Here is a 27,687-nt window from a genome sequence, read left to right as displayed (position 1 = left end):
GCTTGATCTGCAAAATCAAGCAAAGTCTGCTGTCATGAAGTCTGTTTTCTTTGCTCTGCATCTGATTCACCCATGCTTTGCTGTTGGAATGTGTGTTCTGCCTCCACCAGAAGAGGGGATGGGACAGTTGCATTTGCTCCAACTTATTTTCCTCTCTTCCCTTATCAGGAGCCTTCACAATCATTCTACATGAGAGAAACATCCCTGCTCTGAGCAGGGTCACGTGAAGCAGGTTGCCCAGGATTATGTCCAGTTGGGTTTTGAGTATGAAGTATGGAGACTCCACCTGGGAGTCTGTGGGTAACCTGTGCCAATGTTTGATCACCCTCATGGTAAAGAAAAAGCATTTTAAGCAGAACTTTCTGCATTTCAATTTACCCCTCTCACCCATCATTTGGACCCAATCCATCTTCTTTACTGCCTCACCACATTGGCAAAACCCCCTGAGCCTTCTCTTGTCCAGGCTGAACAAGCCTGGCTCTTGCACCCTCTCCCCTCATCACAGAGGCTTCAATTCCTTTATTGTCTTTGTTGCCCTTCACTGGACCTGCTCCAGTGTCTCCTTTTTATTGGGAAAACCAGCACTGAACACAGCATGCCAAATACGCCTCACTGGGGCTGAGCAGCAGGGAATAACCTGGTCATTCTTTTAACAACTGTTCTTCTGGCTTTGCTAACCCCTACAACAGCAGCATCTCATGTAAACTCCCTACCAAACCAGGAAACTGCCTTTCCATTGCACACTTCAGTCGTATTTTTCAGACCCTTCCATTTTCATGTGAGCACACCTCCAATTCCTACAATGAACAAGAAACGGGTAGATTTTCAAAAAACTTTATCCCATCTTTATATTTCCTTCAAAATAAAAAGGCATTTGTATATCAGGTCCCATTGCTTTTCTGAACCATACATATAAAGATAAATAGAGTAAAACATACAGTTCTGGGATTTAGAAAGCTAAAAGGATCTTCTAGGACTGATTTATAGAAAGGAACAGACCCAGAGGTAACAAACTGCTTGAGGACAGGCCGCTCTGACACCTCTCAGTGGTTTCAGATAGTCCATTTCTCTGTATGAGCTTCCACACTTTTCACCAGGCCTTCTCCCAAAATCTCAAAGTCCTCCAGAATTGCCTCCACATTGGGAATGCAGACCAGCTCGTTGTTCAGAGTTGTCACCTTCCTTCCCCTCATGCTGGAGACCTGCAGGACACAGAAAACATTGCAAAAATGGGAGCACCTACTCAGAGTTGCACTGCAGCCTCTGCCAGCCCCAAGCAAGTGAACCAAGTTCCTCTCCTGCCTTGTCACATACAAACCTTGCTACACCCAGTTCCACAAGTTTAACTTCTTAACGCTATCAGTGCTCATTTTTAGAGCTAACTAAGTGCAAAATTACCCTTCCAGCCCCTTTTAGGGTTTACCCTGGAGCCACAGTCCCAAGAGTGTGAGGAAGTCACGAGGCAAAGCAATGGCCAGGGGCATGGTGGAATGACAAGTGTGCAGATGCATGGCAGAGCCTGGGTAAGCAGGGCACAAGGAGTGTGCAAAAGGGACCACAGCACAAGGTTGAGTAAGAGCTACTTCTGCTCTTTGGTGGGTGTCAAGACCTCAGGTGGGAAGGTATCCTTGGCTCCAACAGTGGCAAAAGCAGAACCCTTGTGTTTAACCCAGCCAGACTCAGCTCCGATGCAAGCATCTCCTCCTCTGTTTCACCACTGTGAATAACTGGGTTTCACAACAGCAGCCAGGTAGAATGGCCAATGCCCTCTGGCCGTGAAGAGAGGGGAGATAAATCACCAGAGACTGACAGCAGAGCCTGGGCTGCCAGCTCACAGCCATGAGTAACCAGTTTCTTTGCGTCTTTCCTTCATAGAAAGCAGCATGAATCACTCCAGTGTGCCTCACACCTGGCTTAACCACCCTCCAGGGTTTGCCAACCCACACAGAGCAGCTGGAAAACAGCTCCATGCATCAACGAGGACATGGGCACTCCAGATCTAGGCTTCTTGGGCTGGGTATTTCTGGGAAGATCCCAAAGCCACAAGAATGGGATAGTCTATTTTCCTTATCAGTTCTCCTGATACTGAAGGCACTGTGGCCACATCTCTGTCTTGATTTCTCCCCTTCCAAGAGGCGACAAAACCACGACCTCCATTTCTCAAAGGGCTTTGGGGTTGATGAGAGTTGGACTCTCATCAATTACCATACAGAAAGATAAAAAGAGCCCTTCAGCTTTCAGGGTACAAAGGTAACACGACGCTTAAAACAGAGGCAAAAACTCACCTTAAAAGGCTGAGGCTGGAAGCTCAAAGGTTTCCACAGAACTGCAATCACTTCCCCTCCATGCTTGTCATAGAAGAACAAGGCAAGATCATCAAAGGCGTTCTGGAGAGAAAACAAACACAGGTTAAGGACAGTGATCCTTCAGTAACAACCCCTGAGTGTCTCTCACTGTGGTCCTCCATCAGCTGACCTGGCACTACCAAGCTGTACCGTCCCAGTGTCCAGCAACCATATCCAAGATTCCACAATGCACGAGACAGAAAGAGGCAGGCCCTGCCCAGCAGGCAGTCCTGCCACAGTACATCTCATGTCACCAAAGACAAACACAAAACCAGAGGCCAGCATCTCAAGCTCTGCAATCTGTGCAACCAAGATATCAAAGCTCCTTCTTCCACTGAGATAAACCCCATGTGAGCTGTCAGGACTTTATCAAAAAAGGAAACATTAGAGCAGAGGTTTTAAGTAATAACACAAAGTTCTGTGGGGTGGAAAGATGGAAAGCTCAAAGGAGGCAGTGCAGCAATCTGTCCTCCTTGCCCCTTGTGCTTCAGCAGTGGTGCCAGTGAGCATCTCCTTTGGTGGTGCTGGGCAGCAGAGATCAAAGAGAGATGTTGCACAAAGGGATGACTAAAGCCCAGCCTGGCCTCCCCCAAGCCCAGACCAGCTGGATTCCCAGGGCTGCAAGGAGGCAGATGAGCACCACAACACAAGGAAACAATGCTGTGTGCAAGCAACTTCTTGAACCCAGAAGTCTGGCCCTACAGCTCATCACCCAACATGCTGATACCAAGAGAAGTGTACCCTGAAAGAAGCTGACCAAGACAGCCAAGCAGCTGCTCCCTGATACGTGTTTGTCTTGGTGGAGATCAACATCAGGCAACAAGAGGTATTTAGCAGGCTGAGCAAACAGTCCCCAGCATCAGTACAGGAGAAGCTTCTGCACAGGGCTTCACCAGACTTGGAACAAACTATTGCCCAGAATACAGACCCTCTGCTCCCTCTTCAGCCTTCTTCTCCCTCACCTTAGTTTCCCAGCTTTTACCAAGAGAGGTCTCTGCTGGCATCATCGTATCATGAGGTTTTCATGAGGATGTGTATGAAAAGAAAATCATAATCAAAGACAAGCTTGGATGGGCTCTTGTATGGACATACCAGAATTGCAGTAGGAAAAAAAAGTAGAGTGGGTTGGTGCTACCAGTGATCCTAAAAGGCAAGGTGACATTTTTAGAATACAGACCTGACAAGCAAGGAGAGGTGGAGTTGTCTGCAATCTTCAGAAACAGATTTGAGTTTGGAGTGTTGCTGCCCTCACAGAGGGCAACAAAAATCAGGTCATCAAGATGGAAAGATCCCAAGAACTGCCTACTCATCCCACTCCATGGGCTTTCACATGGGCAAGCCTGGTCAAGGCATTATTTCACCAAACTGGCTAGAAAAACCACTGTCTAAAAATACATTTAAAAAGAGGTAATCCACCCTGGCATTTCTGTACTGAGAGCAACGGGTTATGCTCAGAGCCCAGTCAACAGGGGAGACTCCTCTTTTTTTAGCCGAAGAGGGAGGGAGGGAAAGCTCAAGGAATGGCAGTAAAGCTCAGGGCACGCTGACCGCCAAGGCACAGCTTTCTGAAGCAAAGGGGAGCAGACATGTGAGAACCTGAAAAAGCCCAGCTACTCTGCAGGGCAAGGCCTCAGTGCCACACTATGCTCCTTGTGAGAACAGTATTTCTTACAGATGCATCTTGCTGGACAGAAGCCAGCAGCATTTGCAGTAAAAAAAAATCTCCCAGGCTCAGCTAATTTCCCAATAAAACCACTGTTTGGCCTGATACCCAGCAGGTTTGGGTTTTTTTCCCCAACCAGCAGGGAGCAGAGGGCAGATGTTAAAAGGATGGCATCCAATTCAAAATCTCAGCACTTGTCCTGCTCCCAGTGTCATCCATGTGATAGTGTTTCAAACTGGCCCATGAGCTGTGGAGTTCTTGAGAAATGGCAGCATTAAAAGGGTCAGGTATGTTAGTCACTGCACTCCTGTTTGTTCAGAGGCTTGGGGAGTAAAAGCAAACAGTTCACCCTCCTTTCCACATCCCACGTTCTCTGCCCAGTGTCACTGGACTTGTCTGAGCCTGCAAACACCTTCTTCCAGGAAAAGTTTCAGAGAAAAGGGAGAAAGGGCAGGGACTAAGTTTGTTCACTTCTCCAGGTGCTCTATCTTTGGTTGCAAGTCAGCTTCCAAGGCCCACAGAAATCCCCGCCATCAACAAAACCTACAGCTGGTTCCAATCTCACAGGGACATGGGGGACCTACAAGCTCAGGGCTACACTTTGGAGAGGCCTCATTGTCCAGAGAGAAGGTGTATATGGCACCTGGAAGAAGATTAGAACAAGAAACCATCTGGGTTATAGGAATGAAAAGGGTGGAGAAATGTAGTGAGTAAAACAATGCCTGGATCTAAAATGGGATTACCAGATTAAGCACCTCCATCTGAAGCATGGATTTTGCAATGAGCTAAGTGAAATTTAGTTAAGTATCTACTAGTTGTTAGGTATCTACATTGTTAAGTATCTACTTGCTGCTAGTTAAGTAGCTACTGTTTAAGTATCTACATTGTCTTTTAGGGAAAAGATTTTTTCCATCTGACCCTTTATCCCCACATTTTTTTCTTGCTTCTACCAAGAGATTAGGCTCGTTGCATCACAGATGCTGGAAGAGCCTTTAAGGGAGGTCTCTGCACACAAAAATGTGTCCTACAGTACTATTTCCTGGTTCAACAGCAGCTCAGAAGGCAAATGCATCAATAAACACTTGCTCAGTGTTCAGAGAAATTTAAGTGCTCTTAGCAAGGAACCCACCAGTGTAAAACCTTATTAAAGCTACTTACTTCCAACAAACAACTACTTATTTGTGGTTAACATTTCAAGGTTTCTGCCACCCTATTGTGACCTGCCCTGATGCTCCCAGGTATGTGACACGGAGAGAGCCTCCCCCACAACCCCAACAGAGCAAGGAGCGCTGTCCAAGTAACCCCAGGCTGGGGCTACCTCTGTGACTTTCTTTTCAAAGACAAAGGAAATCCTTGGGTTTGAGATTCAGCTGATAAAAGGTTTCAAATTGAATTCAAACTAAGCAAACTTTTCCACCTGAGAGCTACACAGCCATCCCTTGTCCGGGGGCTTGGGGGCAGCAGGAAAGAAATGTGGAAAGGAAAGAAGCCACTCGTGTCCTCCTGGCTGCACCAGCACAGATGTCAATCCACCAAATCATTGAGACAAAAGTCTTCTGTCACTTTCTACACGACAAACCCTGCAGAGGCTCTGGGAGGGCATTGCCAACACAGAAGAAATGCAGCCACAAGTCCCGTGTCAGCTCAGCCCAGGAGCACATGGGGCTGATGCCCCACTGAGCAAAGGGGCACACACACGTGTACCCACCCTCAGCCCAGGGCACTATGCTAAGGGTCTGTGGCAGCTCTGCAGCCCTGAAAGCAGGTGATGGATTTCCTGACACCTCTGCCCTTCCAAAGGTGCAGATCCAGATAGGAAGCTTCCTGCCCAACATGAGAGCCACAGAACTTTCTCAGCTTTTCCCTGTCTACCTGGTGTTACCATAGGAGGACTCAGCCCTGTCAGTCAAAACAAGAAGGGAGCAGACTGACCTGGAAAGATTTCACCAATTACAGCTACAACACAGGATCACAGCTTACATGTTTTAGGAAATAGAAAATTTTTATTATCATTAATTCCTTTCTAAAATGCAGTAGCAAGAGACGCATTTTTACACAATGAAGAAGAAACAAAAGGGCTCAAAGTCTCAAAGTCTTCCTGATAGGTCTTGCCTTAAGGTGCAAGAAATGCAAAACATTACTTTAGAGGGATGTTTATTGTAAAGCAGGAAACATTTTCCTGCTCATCCACACAGAAAAGATCTCACAAAATGGACAACTTCTCTGCCACAAGCTCTTCCTACAGCCCAACAAAGCTAAATCTCAGTGAATGACAGCACATCCCATCAGTGACCTGGTGAGACCAAAGACCCAGTAAGAAATGTGAGATCTGTTAAGAGCCATAACAGACAGGCAGATGGACATGGCACAGGCAGCTTCACCCAATGTACCCCACAATCAGTGAACAGCTCAGGGAAGTGACCAGAGCCTTTGGCTTTTGTGAGCTCCAGAATGCAGGCAGACAGGCATGGCAAGCAAATCCACAAGCCCTGTGTGCTCTGGATGGTCTCAAGGCCAGAGGATAGCCAAGTCACCCTGGAGCAAAAGCTGCACGGACTGAGCCTTCTCACACCACATCCCCAGCAAACACAGGAGTGCTCTGCAGCCACACAGCCACCAGAACATAGATCAGCAGCCATGATGGAGACTCAATGGGAGCCTCATCCCAGACACTTAAATTTATTTAGCCTTGCTGCAGAATCCCCACCAGGAGCCAACCCAGGGTTTGCTCAACCAGGCACTCTGAGCTGTAGGTGGCAGGGAGGCTGCTGATGGGCTGAATCTCCAGGGAAGCCCTCTCTCTGGGATGTCTGGCACCTGCTTTCCCTCAGAAGTGTCTGTCTGCAAAGCCTTCTCATGTGGACAGGATCACAGAACAGGCCTTCTCTATCAGATCAGTTCTGGAATTGAAGAATTTGCTGCCTGAATCCCACAGCCAGCCTTTCATCTCTACCCAGAGCCTCCCAGGCACCAGAGCAACTCAGGCCAGTTCCTGCAGCACATCTCCTTGAAGCGGGAAAAAAAATCAAGCAGTCAGGACTCAGCACCTCTTCTTTCATTTTCTACTCTGATTAAGCTCCCTGGTAAAGGCACACAGCAATCTTTCAGCTCCAGAGCACTACTGCCTTGCTAAACACTTAGACTTTAGAAGAACAGGGAGAAACAGGCTGGACAGAAGAGTGAATCTCCTGGTTACCAGCCTCAACTAGGGGAAGAAGCCACTCCCTGCCCCACTCAATTCAATCAAAACACCAAGGCATTTAAATCCTGTTTTTGTGTGGAAATCTCAGTAAAGGCCAGATGTTTCTTTTCTTCCCACAGAAGAACACAAAATCCCACATCATCTGTGAGGCAGATGTCTCCCTTTGTTGCTACAAACCCACCATGGCTGCACTGTCAGCCATGGCCACAGCCCCCTTGCTCAATTCTGTGGTTTGTGCTGTTAAGAGAGAGCAAATTACTCTGAATCAAAGCCAGTCAGTTCTGCGTCCAAACTGCCTTCTCATCCAAGTTCTCTCAGAAGGATTCACTGCTGTCACCACACTTCTTTCTGGCACCAACTTCTTGCAGGGTTTGGATCACCCCCAGAGCTTCCAGCCCAGAGGACAAGGAAGAGCTGAACACTGCTTAGAGCAGCAAGAGCCAGGGAAGGAAAAATAAAAAGGTGCTGGAGAGGTTACCAAGCAAAGCCAAAGTCAATGAAAAGGTTTTGCCTTGAAGCAACAACATCAATACACTGAGAGATGAAGTCAGATGATTTCTCATGGAAGGAGTAGCTTCTATTGACAGCTCAGCAACAGCAGCTTGCAGTGGTCCTGCAGTGCAAAATCAGCTTTTGAGGCATTCCAACTTAACTGGATACAACTGAGTTCTCTGAGACCATGCGCAGCACCACTTCTGTGATTTTTTCAGGAAAATAAACACCTGTTTGCCTAGAAAATCAGATATTTACCAGCTCCTTCAGGACTGCCCACTACTGATTTGGATGCTATGAATGACAAGCAAACTGTTACTGCACGATATCTCCAATATGATAGCCACAAGAGAACAAACAATATCTAAAAGCACTAAAGACAAAGAAAAGCCTCCCAGATAGAGATGCTGAGGCAGATTTCGGGCTCTCTGCCCCACAGCTCACTCTTCAGAGAAAGCTGCAACCAGTTCCTGATCTGTTCCCTCCTAGGAAGCCTCATGTCAAAGAACAAGGGACACCAAGAGAATCAATACTGCTTCCAACAAGCAATGTGACCTTTGCTCATATGCATCTTTCTTCATTGGGATGTCAGCATATTGGATTTAGGAGCAGCTGTAGTTTGCAACCTGAGCAAACCCAATTCCCAATCTATTATAACCTGTATTAATAAAAATGGGCAGTAAAAAGCAGTAAAGATTCAGGCAATTTGGATGTCACTATTGACTGGACCATGTAAATCATAACTGCCTGAAGATTAATGAAAGCTGCCTTCCAGGAAAATCTTTTCTCTACCTTTCACTTCCAGAGCCACTTACTGACATCGACTTGTCTAGATATATAAAAGTAAACCCTGTAAACCTCAATGAGTTTCCTGATTGACTGTCTCAATCTACAGCCAGACCTGCTGCAAGCTTCCCCAAAGAGACAGCTCTCCCAATCAGCTCATCCAGCATCCTCCAGTTTCTCTTCAAGCAAGCATTCTTCTTTCTTTCAGGCTTCCATGAGAGTTGCTTAGCCCTGACCCCTTCAGAGATACAGAGGCTCTGTCCCCATGCATCTGCAGCACTTTGGTAGCTGCTGAAAAACTCAGTTCAGCAATAGAACCCACTTCCAGCATGAGGTAGAGAAGTATTTCACACTTTAAAAACTCCATTTTCTACCCACATCTGCACCTCTTGGCTGAGGTTTCCTGGCAGCAAGTCAAACATTCATCACTGAAAAGCAAGGGACAGGTCTTGGTGTGACTCCTCAGACACCAGAAAGAAAAGTGAAAGAGCAAACAGTTCCAAATCTGCTTCCTCCTCCCTTTTAAAACCCTTGTGAAGGATGCTTCTCCCTTTCCCTCTTGCCCAAGAAATCTCCCAGTGCCCTCTAGAACATGTCTGCAGGACCTCGAGGTCCACCTTCCTTCTCAAAGGGAGGAGAGCACTGGGCACCTCCTCTCCCAAGTGTCCTTCCGGGTGAGGAAGCAGTGCTTTTTGCAAGGAAATTGTATCACAATTTGGTGGTCTTCCTCAGTTTTATGAAGCCTTTCACACATCCCTGTCTCTCACCACCCAAGACTATCCCAGGCTGCTGTGGGTGACAGGAGGACTAAGCTTACACCTTGGCAGACCTGGCAGCTCTGCTGAAGCCACAGCAGATTCCCATGGGCACAGGTTATCATGCACTGGGGCTGGCAGGCAGCCTGGGGGATAACACAGCTGTGCCCAGGATGAGGAAACCTTCAAAGAAACCCTTGCAGGTTTTCTTTGCCCAACTCTTAAGGTACCTAATTAGGGGAAAGGAGAGCTTGAACTGAGAGGGCCCAGAATCTTCCAGCCTAAACTGGAGTTTCAATTCAGGCACCACTTTTTCAATGGTGGCCAAACACTGAGGCAGGGAAGTAGGAAAACCCTATCTCTGGAGACAGACAGCATCCAGCAGGACTGGGCTCTGTGCAGCCTGCTCCAGCATGAAAGCTGGCTCTGTCCTGAGTGGGGAACAGGGCCAGAGACCCCCACAGGCCTCTTCCTGCCACAGCCAGCCTGGATTCCCCTGCTTACAGTTCTGACACTGCTCAGAGCACTCCTATCAGTAAGGGATGATGGCAAAGGCAGGCTCTGAGAAGATGGCACCACAGCCCCACCTCTCTGCACAACCGACACTAACGTTTAACCCAGCTACCACACCTGAAGCTGGGAAATGCCAAAGTGCCAGGTGCTGCACAACTGCAAAGCACAGGCTGTCCACATCCAGGGAGGATCACTGCTGTCATCCAGGACTTTGCACATCTCCCCAGCTTGACAAGGCTTTGGCTTGGCCTTATGGTGGAAAAGAACATGGTCTATGACTTTGGGTACTGATGTTCTCCATATTCCCACATTAGCAACTTCCTCTGTTATTATGCATGTGGCCAAACACAGAGAAACCACTCTGTAACCAATACTAATCTCCTCTGGCTCACACAACCACTGGCCTAACATTAGAAAGCTTACTGGGACCATGTCATGGATACCTGTACTTCCCTCCAGAAATTGCATGTGGCTACTGCCCATCATGCACACCAAATGGTGGAAGAAGTCATGAAAAGTGAGTTAACTAACTGAAGACAAATGGTTTAAAGACACTTTTGTGCTGAATACTATCTTCTTCAGCAAAAGCTCCTGGTGGTTTCTATCTGAGCTCACCCTCACATCATAGCAGCACTCCCATTTCCATGCAGGAGGTGGTGTATTCACCAGGACTTCTGCTGGAGAAGCAATGCCCATCCCATGTAAATACCTAAAGATGTCACCAGCCATGTCCTGCACCATCAGCAATCCAAAAGCCAGAGGGGAGCTCCCCCTTGGGTACCCCATCTGCCTCTCCAACAGGCTGTGCTTACCCTCAGCTCCTGGAGGTACAACTGCACAGGGTCATAATCCACCACAGGAAAGAGGATGTTCATGGCAGAGCTGTTCTTCACCACGCCACGAGAAACCGATTTCACCGGCCGGTCCACGCTCTCCAGGAGCCGGGGAATCTGGCTGGGATTCAGGTGGATCAGGACATCATAGAAGTCCAAAGGAGGGCGGAAGACCATCTGCAGGGAGAAACAAACAGTGCTAGTCAATACAGGACACAAGCAGGCAGGAGGGGTAAGAGAGGTTTCCCAAGTCCTTGTTTGCATTTTGTCTCCTTCTTCTTAGGAAGCAGTAAACCAAAGACAAATCTTTTGTGAAATTCATGTTACAAGTTTGCCACAGACCCCAGGAAGCCTACCTGAGTAAATGTTAGTGGGGTGGGCAACAGAGAGAGGGACAAAGAGGTGAGCTGAGATAGATAACCGCACTGCACACAGCACAGCTTCAGGATGAAGAGGGGAATCAAGAAGCCAACAGGAGCTGAACAAGACACAGGGGACAAAGGAGCTGTTTAATAATGGGCTGGTGCCATCTGTCCACCAGGACTTGCCCCAGAGGGCAACAGCATCTTCCATCAAACAGACAGAGGGTGAGAGCAAAACCCCATTAATGGACGGGAGCAATCCCAGACACATAAATATTTGGACAGGCTATTGGATACAGCTGTATTAAAATGGAAAAAACCTAAAACTACATGTATATTTTCAAATGGAACAAATGATGCAGAGACATGAACAGAGGCATGGGACACTGCTCATCTTGGCACTGGAAGAAAACCCACTGCCTGGAACTAGTTTACAGCCAGGCCAGGGAGAACACACATGAAGAACATCAGTGACCAGCGCTGAGTCAGTCCCAGCTCTGCTGCACACAGACCTCCTGTCCCACCCAGAGATCAAGTCCATGGCTTCCTGTGTGTGCCCTGGGAGCTAACCCATGTGTGCATCTTCATGACAGCAGGCATGTCCCCATGGGACCCACATGCAAAGGCAAAAAAAACAGCTTGCAGCACTGTCTTAGATACAGGAGGCAACTGCAGAGGAGCCAACTCTAAAGTAAACTGGAAAGGCTTTTCCCTCCTCCCTTCCCCAAGCTCTGCTCTCGAAACATGTTCATCCCTAAGGAACATCATAGGCTTCCATAGGGAGGACACTGGCATAATTCCATGGCAATGAGAAACATTCCCACTGCAATGGAAGGGAGGAAGGAGGAGTCCCAAGGAGGCTGAGTCAAGGTGTTGGGAGGCTGCTCTGGCCAGGTGACAGTTTGTTTTAGAAGCTAATCACCCTCAGCTCACAATGTGCCTCTTGAATTTCAGTCTAGGGCCAGCACTGTGACTGCAACACACTGGCCATGCCTCATGCCTTCACAGCCCTGTAACACACACTGCTACTGCCTCAAGTACATCCACACCTCATAACACTTCCAGTGCAAAATAAAGCAGAACAGAAAGCAGTATCAGTAAGTCCTTTTCATATTGCTTAAGCAGAAAAAAAATCCCACTGTATGTGCTGTTTCTGGTTTTGGTTTTCATTTGAGGTTTTCTGTTCCTAATGTGAATCTGTCACATCTAACCACTGCTTGGCTTCTTTAGTCTTTTGAGATTCAATCTCCTGGTTCACTACCTCATACATCAACAAACTACCCTTCAAAGCACATGTATCTCCCTTCAAAGGGCAAATAAATATACATCTCTAAAGTCCATTGCATTAATGGATGTTTTAGTTTACTTAAAGAATGAAATCGCTGAGAAACTGAAGAGGGTTAAACTCCATAGGGGCTTTACTCCTCCATTCAAACCAAAATAACATCCTCCTAAAGAGCCTGTCCTGCCAAAACCTCCAACACCCCAAGCTTGATTAGAGTTGAGCACACAAGCCAGATTTCCACAACTATTCCAGAACAGTCTCCCAGAGGAACCATTGGATCATGTCATGGACACACAACTGGTTTGGCACAGGAATATTGTGGGTTTGCTCACGTCCCAAGAAAACTAGAGAATACAGAATAAATTTGTCCTAGTCACCCCAAGCTGCAGTGCAGAGCTCGGTTCCCCAGAAGCAGGGGGGCATAGAGGGACACCAGACTCCCTCTTCCATCCCTGCAACTTTACATCCCAGGGCAACCCCATGGCCACAGCCTGAAACCTCCTAACACATCCCAGCAACCACCATCAAAGCCCAGTCTGCTCGGCCAGAGCCTGAAAACCCTTGTCCCCAGGGGTCACCTTCACATCCTGGTCACTGAGTGGGTCCATGAGCTGCTCCTCCAGGGCACGGAGAGACTCCGAGGCGAGCAGGACAAGGCGCTGCAGGATCTGGGCAGGGAGGGAAGTCAGAGGGTAAAACTTGGCAGTCTTGGATGTAACAGGGACATCCCTCCCTCACAGGGCTCTAGAGCTGGCTCCAGCACTAGGAGCAGAGAAGTGCCCCAAGCCAGCAGCACCAGAGGGAGGCAAGGGGACAAAGGGCCCAGCTCACCTGTGCCGAGGGGCGCTCCCGGGTCCACATGGAGCTCCACTGGTCCTTGGGGGTGGCCAGGAACATGACAGGGAGGCGAGAGCGCGATGCTACAAACTTGTTCTTGATCTCCATGCAGTCAGAATCTGGAGAGGGCAGGCAGACAGGTGAGATGCTCTGCTTGCTCTGCTCCATCCACAGCCCTCTGATCTCCTCACCCACATCATAGCCAGGAAAAGGCAGCCCAACAGGATTTATCCTCTCCCATCCTCTGATCCTATATTCCATTTGAAACCAGAGCTCCTTCACCTCGGACTTGTGCCTCACTCCCATCAGATGGACCTTTGATCTGAACCCACTCAGGTGAGCTCAGGCAGGGTAGGTACTGAGAGTGACAAGCTGGAAGTTCACATTATAAGCTAGTGACAGTTTGTGTTATCCAAAGAGTGTTCTACCTTTTGTCTTTTATTTCCCCTCAAGTGGGGAAAAGCTCCTTAGTTCATTAAAATAAGTTGGAGGGCACTTTGGAAAATATTAGTTTTCAAAACCCATTCTCTCACAGACACCCTTATTTTTTTTTATAAATCAGCTTTAAAGCTGGGGGTAACTATCTCCCCCATCCCATGACTTTGCAGAGCAAATACAATCCCATGGTCTCCTGAGGCTCCAGCCTGTACCCAAAAAACAATCAACAGACAAAACACTAGAGGGCAGGAACAGACTGCTTCAAAGACAACTCCACATCCAACACCACCCACGCTTGTCACAGATTTCAACAAGAAGACCAGAAGCAGCAGAGCATCATCGTTGAGACCCATCTCTTTAGAGGCATGCAGGGAAGAAAAGGAAACCACACATGGCACAACCAAACCCATCCTGCAGGCAAGTGAAACACAACAGGGCAGGAGCAAGGGAGTGGAAAGTCTCCTTTTGATAGTGCAAGCTGTGATGTATCCAAGAGATGTGGAGCCAGGCACTGACCAAGGAGGGCCCAAGAATCTCATGGTGCAGCTCTCCTACCCACTGCCTGCTCACCTGTGAGGCCACTGTTCAGGTTGACTATCAGAGGGTTGTTTTTCCAGTCAAAGGTTGCCAGCAAGTTGAGGAAGCGCAGGAACCCCACCTGTGGAGAGCTGCAGGCAGGACAAAACAGCTCAACATCAGCATTTGCTTCCCTGGCAGCAAGAAAGGCTGCACTTGGGGTGACTTAGTGAAGGCCCAACCCACATGCAGCCCAACAAGGGATATCTGTGATGGGAAAGGGAAGTTCAGAACAAATTTGAGACACTCCCCCTTCTCCAAATCTCCAGGCAAAGTCTTTTCACCCTTTTCCCTCATTCCTCAGGAAAAAGAAACCAGCAAAACGTGAATCACAGTGTCCCCCCAATCCCCTCCCAGCTGCCCGATCTTCTGATGCTCTTCCCACCCAGACTCCTGGGTCTGGAACAAGGAGGAGGTGGAAAGAGGGCTGCTCCCATCTCTGGTGCAGGCCTGAACACCAGCCAAGTTCCCAGAGAGCCTCTTCCCCTGTAACATGACACATGCACAAAGCCAGATAGCTGGGAAGATGGGAATTCTGTTATTTTAGGAGACAGGAAAGCATTCTAGGCATCAGACTGCTGTTCCTGCTACTTTGGGAAAGGAAACTGCACCCCAAGTGCAGGGCAGAGTAACCTTTTGACTCCATACAGAAGAAAAACATTTCCTTTAACTTCATTTCACTTCCTCTGGGCCCCATAACATCGGTCTGCCAGCAGCCAGCATTTACCAACACACTGCTCCATTCAGATTTCAGGGCCCAACCCCTCATTCCTCCCTTGGAAGCCTTTGCCAGGAGGGAGGCTGGAGCTGCCATCACCACCCTGACATCCTTCCTAGGGAGCCCAGGAGCCCCAGCATGCTGGTAGCCACAAACACAGCTCTCACCCTGCTTCTCCTGGCCACCACCTCCAGTACAAGGGGCCTCACCAGCCCTCCAGAAGGTACAAGACACCCTGCAGTTGTGCCACCAGCACCTAGAGGCCACAAGGATACTCACTCCCAGCCTTACCTGCTCTCCCCTTTTCTCTGCAGTGCACAGCATGGGGAAAGCCACAGCTCTCAGCGCTAAGCATCTCCATCTCCTCTGAAAATTCCCAACAGGACTTGGGACAGTATTCTGGCAGCACAGGGGCCTCATGCTCCCTGCTGTGAACCCTCCCAACACTTCCCACCTGAGCAGCATCCCCCCCTTCCTCCATGGCATGTAATGAAAGGCACTAAATCCCCATGGGGCCAGCTCCTCATCCTCACCTGGGTGGTGTGAAGGGGGCTGGGTGGAGGAAGAGGAACGCCACAAGCAGGTCCACACACTCCTCAGAGATGCTGTCACTCAGGAGCTGGGCGCTGATCCAGCGCTTGGCCAGCCGGGAAGTGCTGCCAAACACAGGGTGCTGCTGCTGGAGCCTGTGAGGAGGGACACATGCCACTGCTCAGCCCACACACCCCAGGACCCACACTGGCATTTGGTGAGAAAGAAGAGAGGGGCAAAAATCTGCAAGGAACACTTACACAGCATCACAAGCACAGAGACTTTCAGCAGATGCTGAGATGTTGGGGGAAGAAGGGAAAATGCTGCCTCATGCTCCCCTCTAAACATGCTGCATTTGTCTCCTCACACCAGTGACTACAGCGTGAGAAGTGGTGCCACTCACACCCACACCCCTCCCTTAATCCTTCCAAAGAGCATCTCACAAGGCCAGGTGAAGGGCCACTTCCCAAAGCAAGCTCCTCTACCCAGGAGGGATCCAAGCTCCTCTACCCTCCAGGATCCAAGAGCACCTCCATGCTGGTTTCCAGCCATGTGCCACATTCTGACCTCTCAGGCACTTTCTGCCTCACTTACCCATGCAGTGAGCTGGTTAGATAGGGCAGATGCAACGTTTCCAGCTCCAGCTGCCGAGACTCCTCTGTGTCCTGGTACTTCAGCATTCCTTCTGGAGTGACCACTTCCTTCAGGATCAGGGGCTCCCGGTGGTAGGCTACTTGGAGACGGAACATGTAGCCATCCTGAGATGGGACACAAGGCAAAGTCAGGCTGGGTGGTGACATAAGCAGCATGATGTGTGTTATGTTGCTCCTCAGGGATACAACAGCAGCATCCTGACATCAATGCAGTCTCATCACACTCCTTCCTAGGCCTACCATCCAAATATTGTTTTTGTCCAGTGGGATCACTGCCACAGCCCCCCACCAGCATAAGGTCACTGCCACACCCCCCACCTGAGTAAGGTCAGGCCTGGGGAAGGTTCTGGGGACCCCCCTACCTTGTACACGTCAGTGTGGGTGACTGCAGGTCTGCACACCAGCTGGTGCTGCTGCCGGAGGAGCTCAGCCAGCTGGAGGTGGAAAGCGGCCTTGATGCGCTTGATGGCTCCTTTGTCCTGCGGCCACTGGCCACTGCCTTCCATGTGGCAGATGACTGGGGGCAAAGGGAGAGCAGGAGGTCAGGGAATCCCATCCAGAAACAAGATGCTGGATAGGGGTGTCTGGAACTACAGGTTACAGCATAAGGGCAGGAGGAGACAGGGTTCTGCTCCTGCCTGTAGCACACCAACACAGCAATAACAGAGCCAGGATTGATGCTTGCCTCCACTTCCCTCCAACAGATCATCTCCCACTCACATGTCACCCCACTTACCCTTCAAAGGTGTTATGTAGGCTGGGCAGGGCTTCTCCTCCGAAGGAAGCAGAAAGTGCTTGCTTCTCTTATGGAAGGAATAAATTGGCTTCATAGGAATGGGAGGAAAGACCTGAAAGAGAACAGCCACCCAGCAACTGAGAACAGGGAGCAGAAACCTCTTGGCTATGTGTATCCCCTCACCCAAACCTCCCACACCAGCAAAGCCCTCCAGTACAGAGGGTTTGGTCAGCTTGTGCACAGCCAGCCCAAAGGATGGAACAGCAAAGAAGAGGCACCATATTGCCTAAGGGCTCTCAGGAGCCACAAAAGCAGAGAGTGGTTCATTCTCCTGGTCCTGCCTCACCCCAGCTCCCTGCAGCCCCCCAGCTGTGGCCCTGGCCCAGGACACTCACGTCTGTGTAGCGGAGGGCTGGATGCACACCCTGCACCGCCGTCACCGTCAGTGGCAGCTCCTTCAGGTTCCACAGCTTGCGGCTCAGGTCATCGTAGGAGCAGACAACGCTCACCATGGCCTCCTCACCCGTTCCCCCTGCCTGCGGACACACAGGGAGCCTCTCCAAGCACCTCTCCTGCTCCTGCACTCACCTCGCCTCCCTCATGGGCTGCCAACCAAGTTCCAGCACTGCCACCCCAGGGAGCAGCTTCTGGCAAGAGTGCTCAGCAAAGACAAGGGCAAGGCTGTCTGCAACTCTCCAGCAGCCCCAGAGGCAAATAAAATTATTTATTTTGCAAGACACTAAGACAGCACCAAGAGCTGTACTGCCAGCAGTCACTATAGTAAAGGAGAAGCCAAGAATGATCTGGGAATAAAGGGATCATACATTGGCAAGGTGAGAGCAGGGCTGCAGTCTCCCCAGCAGTTACCATGACTCCAACAGAGGCAGCAGTTAATAGAAAATTCCACTGACTACATCCTTAGCCAAGGCAGAGTGCTGGCAAATGGCAAAAGCAAAGACAGAAAACATTCAGAGCATCACAGGAACCCCGTGGAGGGCAGCAGAGAAGCACCAGAGGGAGAACTGGTGCTGCCCTTACTGCTTCCACCTCTCCAAGTAACAGCAGAGCAGCCTGATCTGTCACATTGGTGACACCAAACCACCCAGCTCAGAGGCAGCTGAGTCACACAAGGAGCCAACCTGCCTGGAGTTTTGCAACCTGGGCTCTCTGGCAGAGCAGCAGCACCCTCTGTGGGTGTGCCATGAACCACCAACCCCATCTTGATTCTGGCTGCACCCTTCCTCTGCCTTCATCCTGCACATCCTCACACTGCTGGCTCCCCAAGCTGCCTGCCCACAAACAGCTGGAGGAGCAGGTACCCCTGCACCCACCACCCCCTCAACAGCAACTTTCTCCTTTGTTCCTCAAAGACTGGCAACAGTGGAACCCCTAAGCACCCCTCAGGCTCCAGGAAAATGCATCCCCTATTAGACTGGGGTGTATCAGCCCTCCTAACCCCAGATCAGTCTGAAGGGACACAGCACACAGACCCTCCTGCCTCACCACACAACAGCTGTGAAAACCAGCATCTCATCCCAAATCTGACACCCAGCTCTGCCCAGACCGCAATCAGTTCTGGCACAGGAGATCCTTTCCATCAAATGTGCACCACTTCTGAAAAAGTGGAAAGGAAACAATTTCTTCCTCCATCCAACAACCAGGTAAAGAGCTGGTTGTACTGATGCCTTTTTGGGACTACCTAAAAGCAGAGCCAGACAAAATCAAGGGAATAAAAAGGGCCTTCAGGCACATTTTCAGGCAGACAAAGCCCCCCTCAGGGGCTACACCCAAAAATAGTATGGGTTTTCATACTTTCTTAAGTTTGGTTAATTTACACATTAGGGGTTAATCTTCCAATTACAGCTTCAGGTAATGAAGACATTTACTCCAAGTTTGCTCCCTTTTGTTTACATTTCTCAGGGCCTGAGATAGTAAGGTATCCTTGATTTCCAGGCCTAGAGAGGAATTGTTTTGTCTAACTAAAATGTGAAGACAGTAGCTAACACTCTATATGGGGTTTAGAGTTATACACTAAAGAAGTGCAGCATTACAAATATATGAAAAATATTAATACTAAAATCCTAAGGCATCAGTACAAAAAGACCAACAAAGTGTGCCAAAGTGCTCATGGCTCATCTCCAGACTTTAATTTCACAAGCTGAAAAGCAGAAGTTGTAAGGAGGGACATTTCCCAGCCTCTGAGATGCATCTTTTCTGTCTGAAAGTGCAGTTTTTTTGTTTTGGCTGCACATTCAAATGGAGCACAATCTAGCCCTTTGCAATATGCCAGGAAAGATCCTTTCCCTGGGTTTGCCAGCTGGACCTAAGGGATGGCACCACAGAATTGCCTGGGCCATGTCCTAAAGGATGCAGCCAGACAAGCACTGTGGGACGGGAATATGTGCTCAGGCATGTGGACAGAGGGACAACAGCAGTGACAACAGGACAGTAGGGTGCTTGCAGGGGAACATGAGGGTGGGGGATGCTAAAGCAAGAGGAGTCAGCAGTTTTGCACTGGCTACCATGAAAGACTTGGCAGATCCTTACCCCTACTTCATTCTCTTGGGAACCACCCAGCTGCTTCAGAGCCACTCAAATGACCTCCCTACAGCCCTTCCCTCACTGCTTTTCCTGGAGAGAGCCCCAGCCCCACGGGGAAGCAATCATACCTCTTTCCCAGTCTTGATCACAGATTCCAGCAGGGCTCCTGTGTAGCAGATGGAGGACTCAGGAATATCTGCATGGCTATGTAGGAGAAGACAACAGAGCATCACAGCTACGACATGCCAGCCTATTGATCCTATTGACACTGCATGGGTCAGCCCAAGGATGAACAATCCCTCTCTAAGGAAGATCCTGGTGAAAAGACAAATCTCTGTGCATTCCTCCCTGCCCAAGTAATCCACCCAAAGTGACCAGCACTTGTGCAACTTCACAGGATGCAAAGCCAAAGGCACCAATGTGCAGCCTTTGCTCACAAGACCCATCCTCAAGCCAGGACAAAGAGGCACAGGCAAACCCTCCTTTCTGTGCAAGAGGCCCTCACTTTCGGCAGATAAACTGCTGTATAAACTGCTGCTTAGGCATTCCAATGCCATAGAGAAGACACAATCTTGTGAACCACTACAAGGTCTCAGAGGATTTCACAAAAATGTCCTGCAAGGTCCAGACAGCTTCTCTTCCAGCTCTGAGGAGTATCCCAGCATCCCATCCACAAGGTAAGGGCAGGACCATGCTGCCTCCTTGCCCTTTGCACTACACCCAGCAGAGGCTACAGCACCAGGTGCCTGCCCTTCCCACCCACTTTTGGGAAGCAGTTCACAACATTAGGACAACTAAAATGATCTCAAATGATCTCACAAATCTGAAACAACCCACAACACCCCAGAAAGCATGAAGCTGGCAATGGGTCACCAAGGACAGGACACATGGCAGGAGTGACACATGGAGCGACCCACAGCTGCTGCTCAGTGCAACTTACAGCTTCAGCAGGTGCCTGATGATCTGCTCAGGAATGAGGCGCTTCTGGCAGGCAGTGCTGGCCTCCCACACCACAGCCTCACAGATGCTGCCATCCTGGAACCGACGCAGCTCTGACTTCTCTCCCCAGAATGTCCGGAACTCCAAGGCCTGTGGGGGAACATTGACCAAGCCAGCACAGGGACACGGGTCATTTCCAGGCCAGACAAAACCTTCCCAAGATTACCTGCCAGCCTCCCAGCTGTCTTCAACCACAGCACAGCACCAGCTTTGCTCTTACTCAGCACAAGCAGGGCTCCCCTCACCTCAGGGTGATCAGCCTGAGGACCCTTCTCCAGCGTGCTGGCAGCAAACTCTGGGACAAAGAGGAGGCCAAACGTCAGGGGTCCCATATCCTTGTGTTTTGGGGGGTCAGCATCAATTGGCCACTGTGGGAAAATGAGGAACATGAGGCACAAGGAGAGATGAGGTTTATGGAGCAGCAGCTGCTGGGATATTGGGGTGCTAGATGAACCTCCTGCTATGTCCTCCCAGGGGCCCAGACAAGCACAGACAGGGCAAGTCTCATCTAATAGGTCTCCCCAATTACAAGAAAAGCTGTCTTCATCCTTCCTCATTACTGGACCAGAGCTTGTGCCCAGACCAAGCAACACAGCTGCATCCCACAGCCCAGTGCAGGGCCTCAGGTTCCATATTCCCACCAAGGGAGACAAGCCTGTCTCCTTCCCCAGTGAGCACAGATGCCCTCCCTATGCTCTGTAGTGCCATCAGAGACATGTGAAACCCTACAAGCTGCAAAGGGTGCAGTGTCATTGCCTAGCTGCCTTACCTCGGGGATCTGGGGCAGGGAGTGAGCCACAAGCTGTGCTCTCTGGGACAGACCCCGTGCCAGCAGCGAGACAACGAAGGGCAGGGCTGCAGCCACATAGTTCCCACCCCGATCCATCAGCTCATTCAGCAGCTCCATCTTCTTGCAGGTACCCTGCAGCTTGGAGACATGCTTCAGGCTACAGAGAAGAAGAGAAGCTGGTCACCTACCTCTGCCACCAAATCCTTTCTGAGAGAGGGCTATGTTAGAGGATGGATGAAATGGGGAACTGAGGGTCCTAGCCCACGATGGGTGCTACAAGAATGCCCTCTGGCATCTCAGGAGATGCTGGTCATTGTTTCCAAGGCTTAAACATTGCTCCCCTCCTCTGGGAAGCTATCTAGACAGTAAAAGTGGAACAGCCCAGTACAAGGAGGCACCAGCGTCTATCTCAGAGCTTAGCAGAGCCACTTCCCACCAGGTAAGTTCAAATCTAACCCGGACCAAAGCCAGCAGCAGCTCACTTGTCTTTGAGCAGGCTGCCTCAGCACCACCCCACCAGCACAGTGAGACTCACTGGAAGATGTGGTCAAAGGTCCTAAGCATGGGCTTTGGGGTCATGAGCAGCACCTGAAAGCCATCCACCATCCGGTCATCCAGAATCTCCATGGAGCGCTTGGCTTCCAACTGGACCTGAGCAAGGAGGGAAGGCAGTGCAGGAGCATGAATGCAAAGGGAGAAGGAAAGCAAATCCCTCCAGCAGCGGTCACTTGTGCTCCCCCATCAACGAGGGCCAGCCCAGTTCCATGGTCAGCAGCACACCCTGATCCCAGTCTCTGTCCTTAGCATGAAGCCAAGTAACAAACTGCTCTCACTGCTGGCCAGTCTGTCCCTTCTTGATATCCCTGACATTAAGGTGATCCATTTTGTTTCTCTCCTACAGAACAGCTACATCTGCTAAAGAGCTGCTTGGCTTCACCCAAAGGTGCACACAAAGAGGGAAACAACTTTCCCACACCACTCGAGCAAGACTGGCAAGGCAGTACTACATTTAAGTCTCCAAATTCACTTCCAAGCTTCAAAATTGGAGATGTTAAAAGCTTAGGAAACCACAATGAATGCTGTCCGTTGGTCCTAGATTCTCCTCAAAGATACCTAACCATCCTCTGTGTGAGCTCACTCCTCAGACAGCACCTTAAGAAGCCACCACAACCTGCTCAGTACCTGGTGGTATTTGCTGGCAGTCATATCAGCACAGAGATTGACCAATCCAGAGGGATCCACAAAGACCACTTCAAATGCTTGGTGGAAATCATCCAGGACAGGCTGGAAAAGCAAACACAGTCCTTAGTGCTACAGCGTACCCCAAAACTGTTGCCATCTGCCGTCCCTGCAACAGGCACATCCTACCCCCAGGAGCAGTGGCAATACAGACAGACTCAGGCACAAGACCCCTCAGAGGGCTGCTTACCAGGGAGGGATCAGCATCCTTGGCTAGACTGATCCCTGTCACACTCAGGTCAGTGGTGGCTGTGGACAGACAGGAAGGAACAAGTCACACCAGCATCCACACCTCTCCCCCTGGTGACAGTGGCATGGTTACATGCCAATACCACCAAAGTCTAAAAACATCAACAGAGCTACAATACAATGCTGGCCTCCACCCTATGATGAGAATTACCCACTGCAAGCTGCACCATCCAGCCCTGCTCTGTTGACTCATCTCCTCCTGTCCATCCCACCTGCATGGGCTCAGCACAAAAGAAAAGCCACAGTGGCCTCTATGCTTCTTCCCCCACTATGTGCAGAGACAGCAACCTTTCCTGGTCCAGAGGGGCCCCTGCAAACTCACCCAGGAATTGCAGAGTGCTTCTCAAAACCTGGTAGCCACTCATCATTTTCACAATCTTGCGCTTCATCAGCAGGTAGGCAACAAGCATGGAGACCAAGAAGCCACTGAAGCACCCCAAGCCCTGTGAAAACAGAGGTACCACAACCCCGTGGCAGCACACAAATTAGGACGAGGCCTCCATGAAAACCTAACACAGCTCAAAGCAAAGCCACAAGCCACCACCCCACCCACCAGGACCAAAGCACTACCCTTGTGCCAAAGGAAGGAGAGCAGGCCAAAGGCAGGTTAGCCAGGTGAGCAGAGCCCACCTTGGCACAGAACATACCTTACTGAGCTGCCGCTGGTTCAGCCAAACTTTGAGGAGGGCCACGCCATCCTTCATGCCTGGGAAGTCCGTGGCTGCATTAGACAAGAAATGCAGGTGGGAGAGCATCACTGTGTCACAGAGGATGGAGTTGTTGTAGTGCGGGGTTGGGGGCTCAGTGGTTCCTGTGTGGAGAGATGACAGCACGCTGAACCCAAACACCAACCAAAAACCTGAAGGGCTGCAGTGAACCCACCCACAGGCACTGGGGGCAGCCTCTGCCTGAAACAAACAGCCTGATGTTCCCCCAGCCCCAGGCTGTACCTTCTTTGGGGGTGCTCTGCTCCATGAACCAGGCGGTCCGGACGTTGTTCTTGCTAGGGTAGAAGCGGCTGGGTTTGAAGAGATCCGAGGTGGGACAAGCATGGAGTCGGACAGTGACAACCTTCTCATCCTTGCCTGTAAGCACCCAAGGGGAGAGGTACAGGAGGAAGAGGTGTCAGAGATTAAACTGGGAAAACAAAGAGCATCCCCAGCCTGGGCAAAGGCAAAACCTCCTTCCCAGCAAAGTTCCACAGCTGTGGAAATCATGTCAGAGCAGAGAGTGACCACATCCCAGAGCCAGTGATGACCTTGAGGTCACACATCTCATGCCCCAGCCTCAATCTCCTCCCCACTGCCCAGCCTGGCAGGCTCACCTGCCCTGGTCTTGCCATGCCACATCTGTCCCAGACCCCAACCCACTATCTCCTGAGGACTGTGGGAACAAGCAGCACAGCCCATGCATCTCATGTCATCTCATTAGGGAAGAGACAAACTGCACACGGGTTCCTGGGGAAGGCAGGAGGACAGTGGGGAACAGGGCTGGGGAGAGCAGGAAGGAAGGGCAGTGCTAGATACAGGGCTGGGGAGAGCAGGAAGGAAGGGCAGTGCTAGGTGTGTTTTGTAGGGTTTACTTTTTTACTCCCTGAAGTACCCATAGGATATGCCAGCCAGTGAGGCCAAGGCTGGAGAGCCCAGCCAAGCACAGGGGAGAGACCCTGAGGACTAGACTCTGTGTGAAGAGAGAAAACAGCTGAGAAGCACCCAAAATTTAGCACCAATTGTGATGGCACCCTAAGAACTATCCCTCTCCAAAGGGGCACTAAATGGTATCATACCACCACCAGCACCCTCCACCCAACACCTGTACCCAGTCACACCCCACACCAGAGCAAGGCTCAAGTGCCACCTTGAGGCCTCAGGAGCAAGATGGGCTTCAGATGGTTGCTGTTCATGTAGGCAAACTTCACACTGCCAAAGAGCTTCTCCTTGGACAAATGCTGGGCAATGTGGGACAGGTACAGGGCTCTCTTCCGGTGGTAGCGCTGATTCAGGTTATCTTTGTCCTGAAAGATTTCCTGGGAAAAGAGGGACAGGACAATGTCACCTCACCTGCCTGCCAAGTTCGGTTCAGCCCAAGGCACCCCTGCACCCACAGCTCCCCCTGGCCCCACAGGCAGCCCTGTCTCAGCCCCAAGGAGCTCCAAGCTGGTCAGGAGCTTGATACTGGCTCACCGAGCTCCAGGACTACAGGAGACAAGAGCAGTCATGCAGCCAAACAGGGTGTGCTTGGTCTCAAGCTTTTCTTGCAATCAAGTCTGAGCAGCAAGAGGAGGTTACCAGGCTCCAAACATCTCCCTCCCTTTAACAGTCTTGGGAGCTGTGGTAGAAGTGCAATTGGGTACAAAAACAGACAGCATGCATCTCCCTGGCAATGTTCCATCCAGGCAGAGAAAAGGAAGATCCTCATGAGGAACTAAGATCAAACAGCTGCTCTGATAGAGCAAGAGGCCAGCCCACACTCCCCAGCTCCTTGTGGAAGTCATCCTGCATATCCAGATGCTGCCACCTCACTGAGGAATGGAGTGGGCAGGGCAGGGGTCATGGAGGACAGGAGAGGACAGGGCTCTGCCAGGGCCCAAGCCATTTAGGAGGTGGCATGGCCAGACTCACCCGTGGCATGGTCACTGCAATGTCCACGTTGATCTCTGGCCTGACACAGGTGCCCAGCAGGTAACTGCCCACCACCTTCAGCTCAGCTGGGGGCACGAAGCGGAACCTTCCCTTGACGCTGAACGGCACCTGCAGGAACGGGACCTTCACACCCTCGGAGAGCCAGGCCTGGTCAGTGAGCTGGGAACAGACAGGACACACAAAGCACTCTGAGCACCAACAGCAGCACACGTGCGGGGACCAAGACCCCGCTCCCCACACAGCTGCACAGAATCTAAAGACAGTGTCCCTGCTTTTTCCTCGAAGAAAAAGCAAATTATTATTTTTTCAGCCCCTAAAGGAGACAGTCCACGAGTAGCTGTGCTTGCAGAGCAACAGCAGAGCCTGCTTCTGCTGCATCCAGGACAGGGGTGTTGCCACCTCTCCCATAACCCTGGAACATACTTCAGTTTCTGCGGTCTCTGGGATGGCGCTCAGCAGGCTGTTAATTTCATGGAGGAAGGCATCGATCTTCTTCTTCTTTTTGTCCTTCAATGTCACCTCCTTCAAAAGCTCCTCAATCTGTAGGGGGAAAGGGGACCATCAAAGGCATCTGTAACACTGGAAATGCTGCTTTTACCTTGTCCTCCAGCACCAACCATAAGCCTGCTGCAGAGGACAGCTGGTGAGTTGGGGGACACAATAAACTCTCTTTAAACCCTGCCTGATCAGTTCCTGCCATTTTCTGTGAGTGCTGGATTGCAATCATCTCCAGCCTAACAAAAAAAAACTCTGACGTAATTCACACAAGCACAGCTCTCAGGAAGGCAGTTTGTATGACAGAGAATCAGCTGTAGGAAACAATCACACAGATTCCCACCACAAACCAGGCCCTGGAGATCCTGCCACTGACAGCAGCAAGTAGCTAGGAGATCAAAGATGTTCCTCATAAAAATCACCAATGTTAGAACTACCTGAAGGATGGGATGCCATACATCCCATGCAAGCTCAAGGAGTGGGCCCATGAGAATCAACTAGACACCATGTGCAAGATGTTGAATCCAGCTTGGGGGATGAGCAGCCGTGCCCAGAAGGGCTTGGGGGTGCTGTGGGTGAGAGGCTGCACATGGCCCAGCCATGGCACTCCCAGCCCAGAGAGCCAAACGTGTCCTGGGCTGCACCCAGAGCCCCGTGGGCAGCAGGGCAGGGAGGGGATTCTGCCCCTCTGCTCTGCTCTGCTGAGACCCACCTGGAGCACTGCATCCAGCCCTGGGCTCCCAGCACAGGAACCACAGGGACCTGCTGGAGCCAGCACAGAGGAGCCACCAAGGTGATCAGAGGGATGGAGCATCTCTCCTATGAAGAAAGGCTGAAAGCATTGGGATTGTTCAGCCTGGAGAAAAGAAGTCTCTGAGGAGACTTATTGTGGCCTTACAGCACTTAAAAGGGCTACAAGAAGGCTGGAGAGGGACTTTTTATGAGAACATACAGCTATAGGAAAAGGGGCAATGGCTTTGAACTCAAAGAGAGTAAGTTTAGATTTTAAAAATGGGACGAAATTCATCCCTGTGTGTTTGCACAGGTTGTTCAGACAAGCTGTGGATGCTGCATTTCTCAAAGTGTTCAAGGCCAGGTTGGACGGGGCTTTGAGCAACCCAGTGGTCTTGTGGAAAGTGACCCTGGGGAGGTTGAAACTAGATGATCTTTAAAGGCCCTTTCAACCCAAACTGCTCTATGATTCTATGGTCCAGCTGCCAGCTGATCTTCCCCTAACACAGCCCCAGCTCATCCCCGGCTCCGGGCTCTCCCCGCGGGGCAGTGCGCGGCCCCCCCGGCTGACCTGCAGGCGGAGCAGGCTGGAGTGGAACAGGTCCTCCGTCTCCTTCAGCTGGGTCAGCTCCTCGCTGGTCGGCGGCCTGTACAGCTCGGCGCGGCTCAGCTTGGCCGGCTGCGGGGCTGCGGCTGCCGGGGCAGCCCTCTTCCCCCGCCGCACCAGGCCCCCGGCGGGGGGCTCCGGGCCCTGCTCCGCTTCCTCCGCCGCCTCCGGAGAGCCCTGCGGGTAGAACACAGCACAGCATGGCTCGGTTCGGTTCGGCCCGGCCCGGACCAGCCCCGCGATCCCCCGGCCCGGACCCGCCGCCTCTCACCGCCATGGCCGCCGCCCACGTGCACCCCCGTCACCACGTGCGGCGCCGCGCGCCCCGCGGCCGCCGAGCGCCGCTTCCTATTGGCCGCGCACGGCGGCGCGGGGCTTCCCATTGGCCCCGCCGCCCATGCCCGCCCGCTGGGGGCGTAGCCGCAGCGCCGCGCTGCTTCCGCAGCAATGGCGGCGCCGCTGGCTGGCTCCGGGGGCCGCGGGTTTGCCGAAATCGCCGCCTTTCACCCCAAAACTGCAGCTCTCAGGCACTGTGACGGACTTCCGCCTTCAGGCGGGCGAGCGCGGGGCCGCCTGCGCGCCGCAGATCCCGGTTGTAGTATCTGATGCTTTATCGGGGTGTATATCCTGGATGTGGCCTGCCGAGAGCCTGAGCCGGCCTGGCCTGG

The 27,687-nt window shown here is 51.1% G+C and overlaps 1 protein-coding gene across 1 annotated transcript; it reads right to left on the bottom strand.

Annotated features, from left to right (window-relative positions):
* Positions 1 to 818: 818 nt before the first annotated feature.
* NOL6 (nucleolar protein 6) lies at positions 819 to 27,304 on the bottom strand. Its single transcript, XM_059492312.1, has 26 exons — positions 27,291 to 27,304; positions 26,984 to 27,196; positions 25,609 to 25,725; positions 25,165 to 25,344; positions 24,401 to 24,569; positions 23,494 to 23,628; positions 23,191 to 23,354; positions 22,866 to 22,986; positions 22,485 to 22,543; positions 22,238 to 22,339; positions 21,591 to 21,706; positions 21,035 to 21,212; positions 20,511 to 20,633; positions 20,207 to 20,355; positions 19,395 to 19,470; positions 17,121 to 17,261; positions 16,726 to 16,837; positions 16,352 to 16,506; positions 15,931 to 16,094; positions 15,339 to 15,491; positions 14,082 to 14,179; positions 13,068 to 13,192; positions 12,815 to 12,904; positions 10,569 to 10,766; positions 2,286 to 2,387; positions 819 to 1,202 (listed from the first exon to the last, which is right to left on the bottom strand). Exons 1-26 carry the CDS (start codon positions 27,294 to 27,296, stop codon positions 1,053 to 1,055), a joined length of 3,396 nt encoding a protein of 1,131 aa, XP_059348295.1. The 5' UTR covers positions 27,297 to 27,304; the 3' UTR covers positions 819 to 1,052.
* Positions 27,305 to 27,687: the final 383 nt, after the last annotated feature.

This window comes from Ammospiza nelsoni, chromosome Z (genome assembly GCF_027579445.1).
Source record: "Ammospiza nelsoni isolate bAmmNel1 chromosome Z, bAmmNel1.pri, whole genome shotgun sequence".
Taxonomy (NCBI): domain Eukaryota; kingdom Metazoa; phylum Chordata; class Aves; order Passeriformes; family Passerellidae; genus Ammospiza; species Ammospiza nelsoni.
Note: the sequence above shows the minus strand (reverse complement) of the source record. Positions and strands in the feature narration are given on the sequence as shown.

Bases quoted from the DNA above. Each gene is read 5' to 3' on its own strand.
- NOL6 (XM_059492312.1), bottom strand. The intron at 23,355-23,493 runs GTACAGCCTGGG...CTCTCCACACAG, and splicing joins GCAGAGCACCCCCAAAGAAG to GAACCACTGAGCCCCCAACC. The intron at 13,193-14,081 runs GTGAGCAGGCAG...TGCCCTCTCCAG, and splicing joins CCTGAACAGTGGCCTCACAG to ATTCTGACTGCATGGAGATC.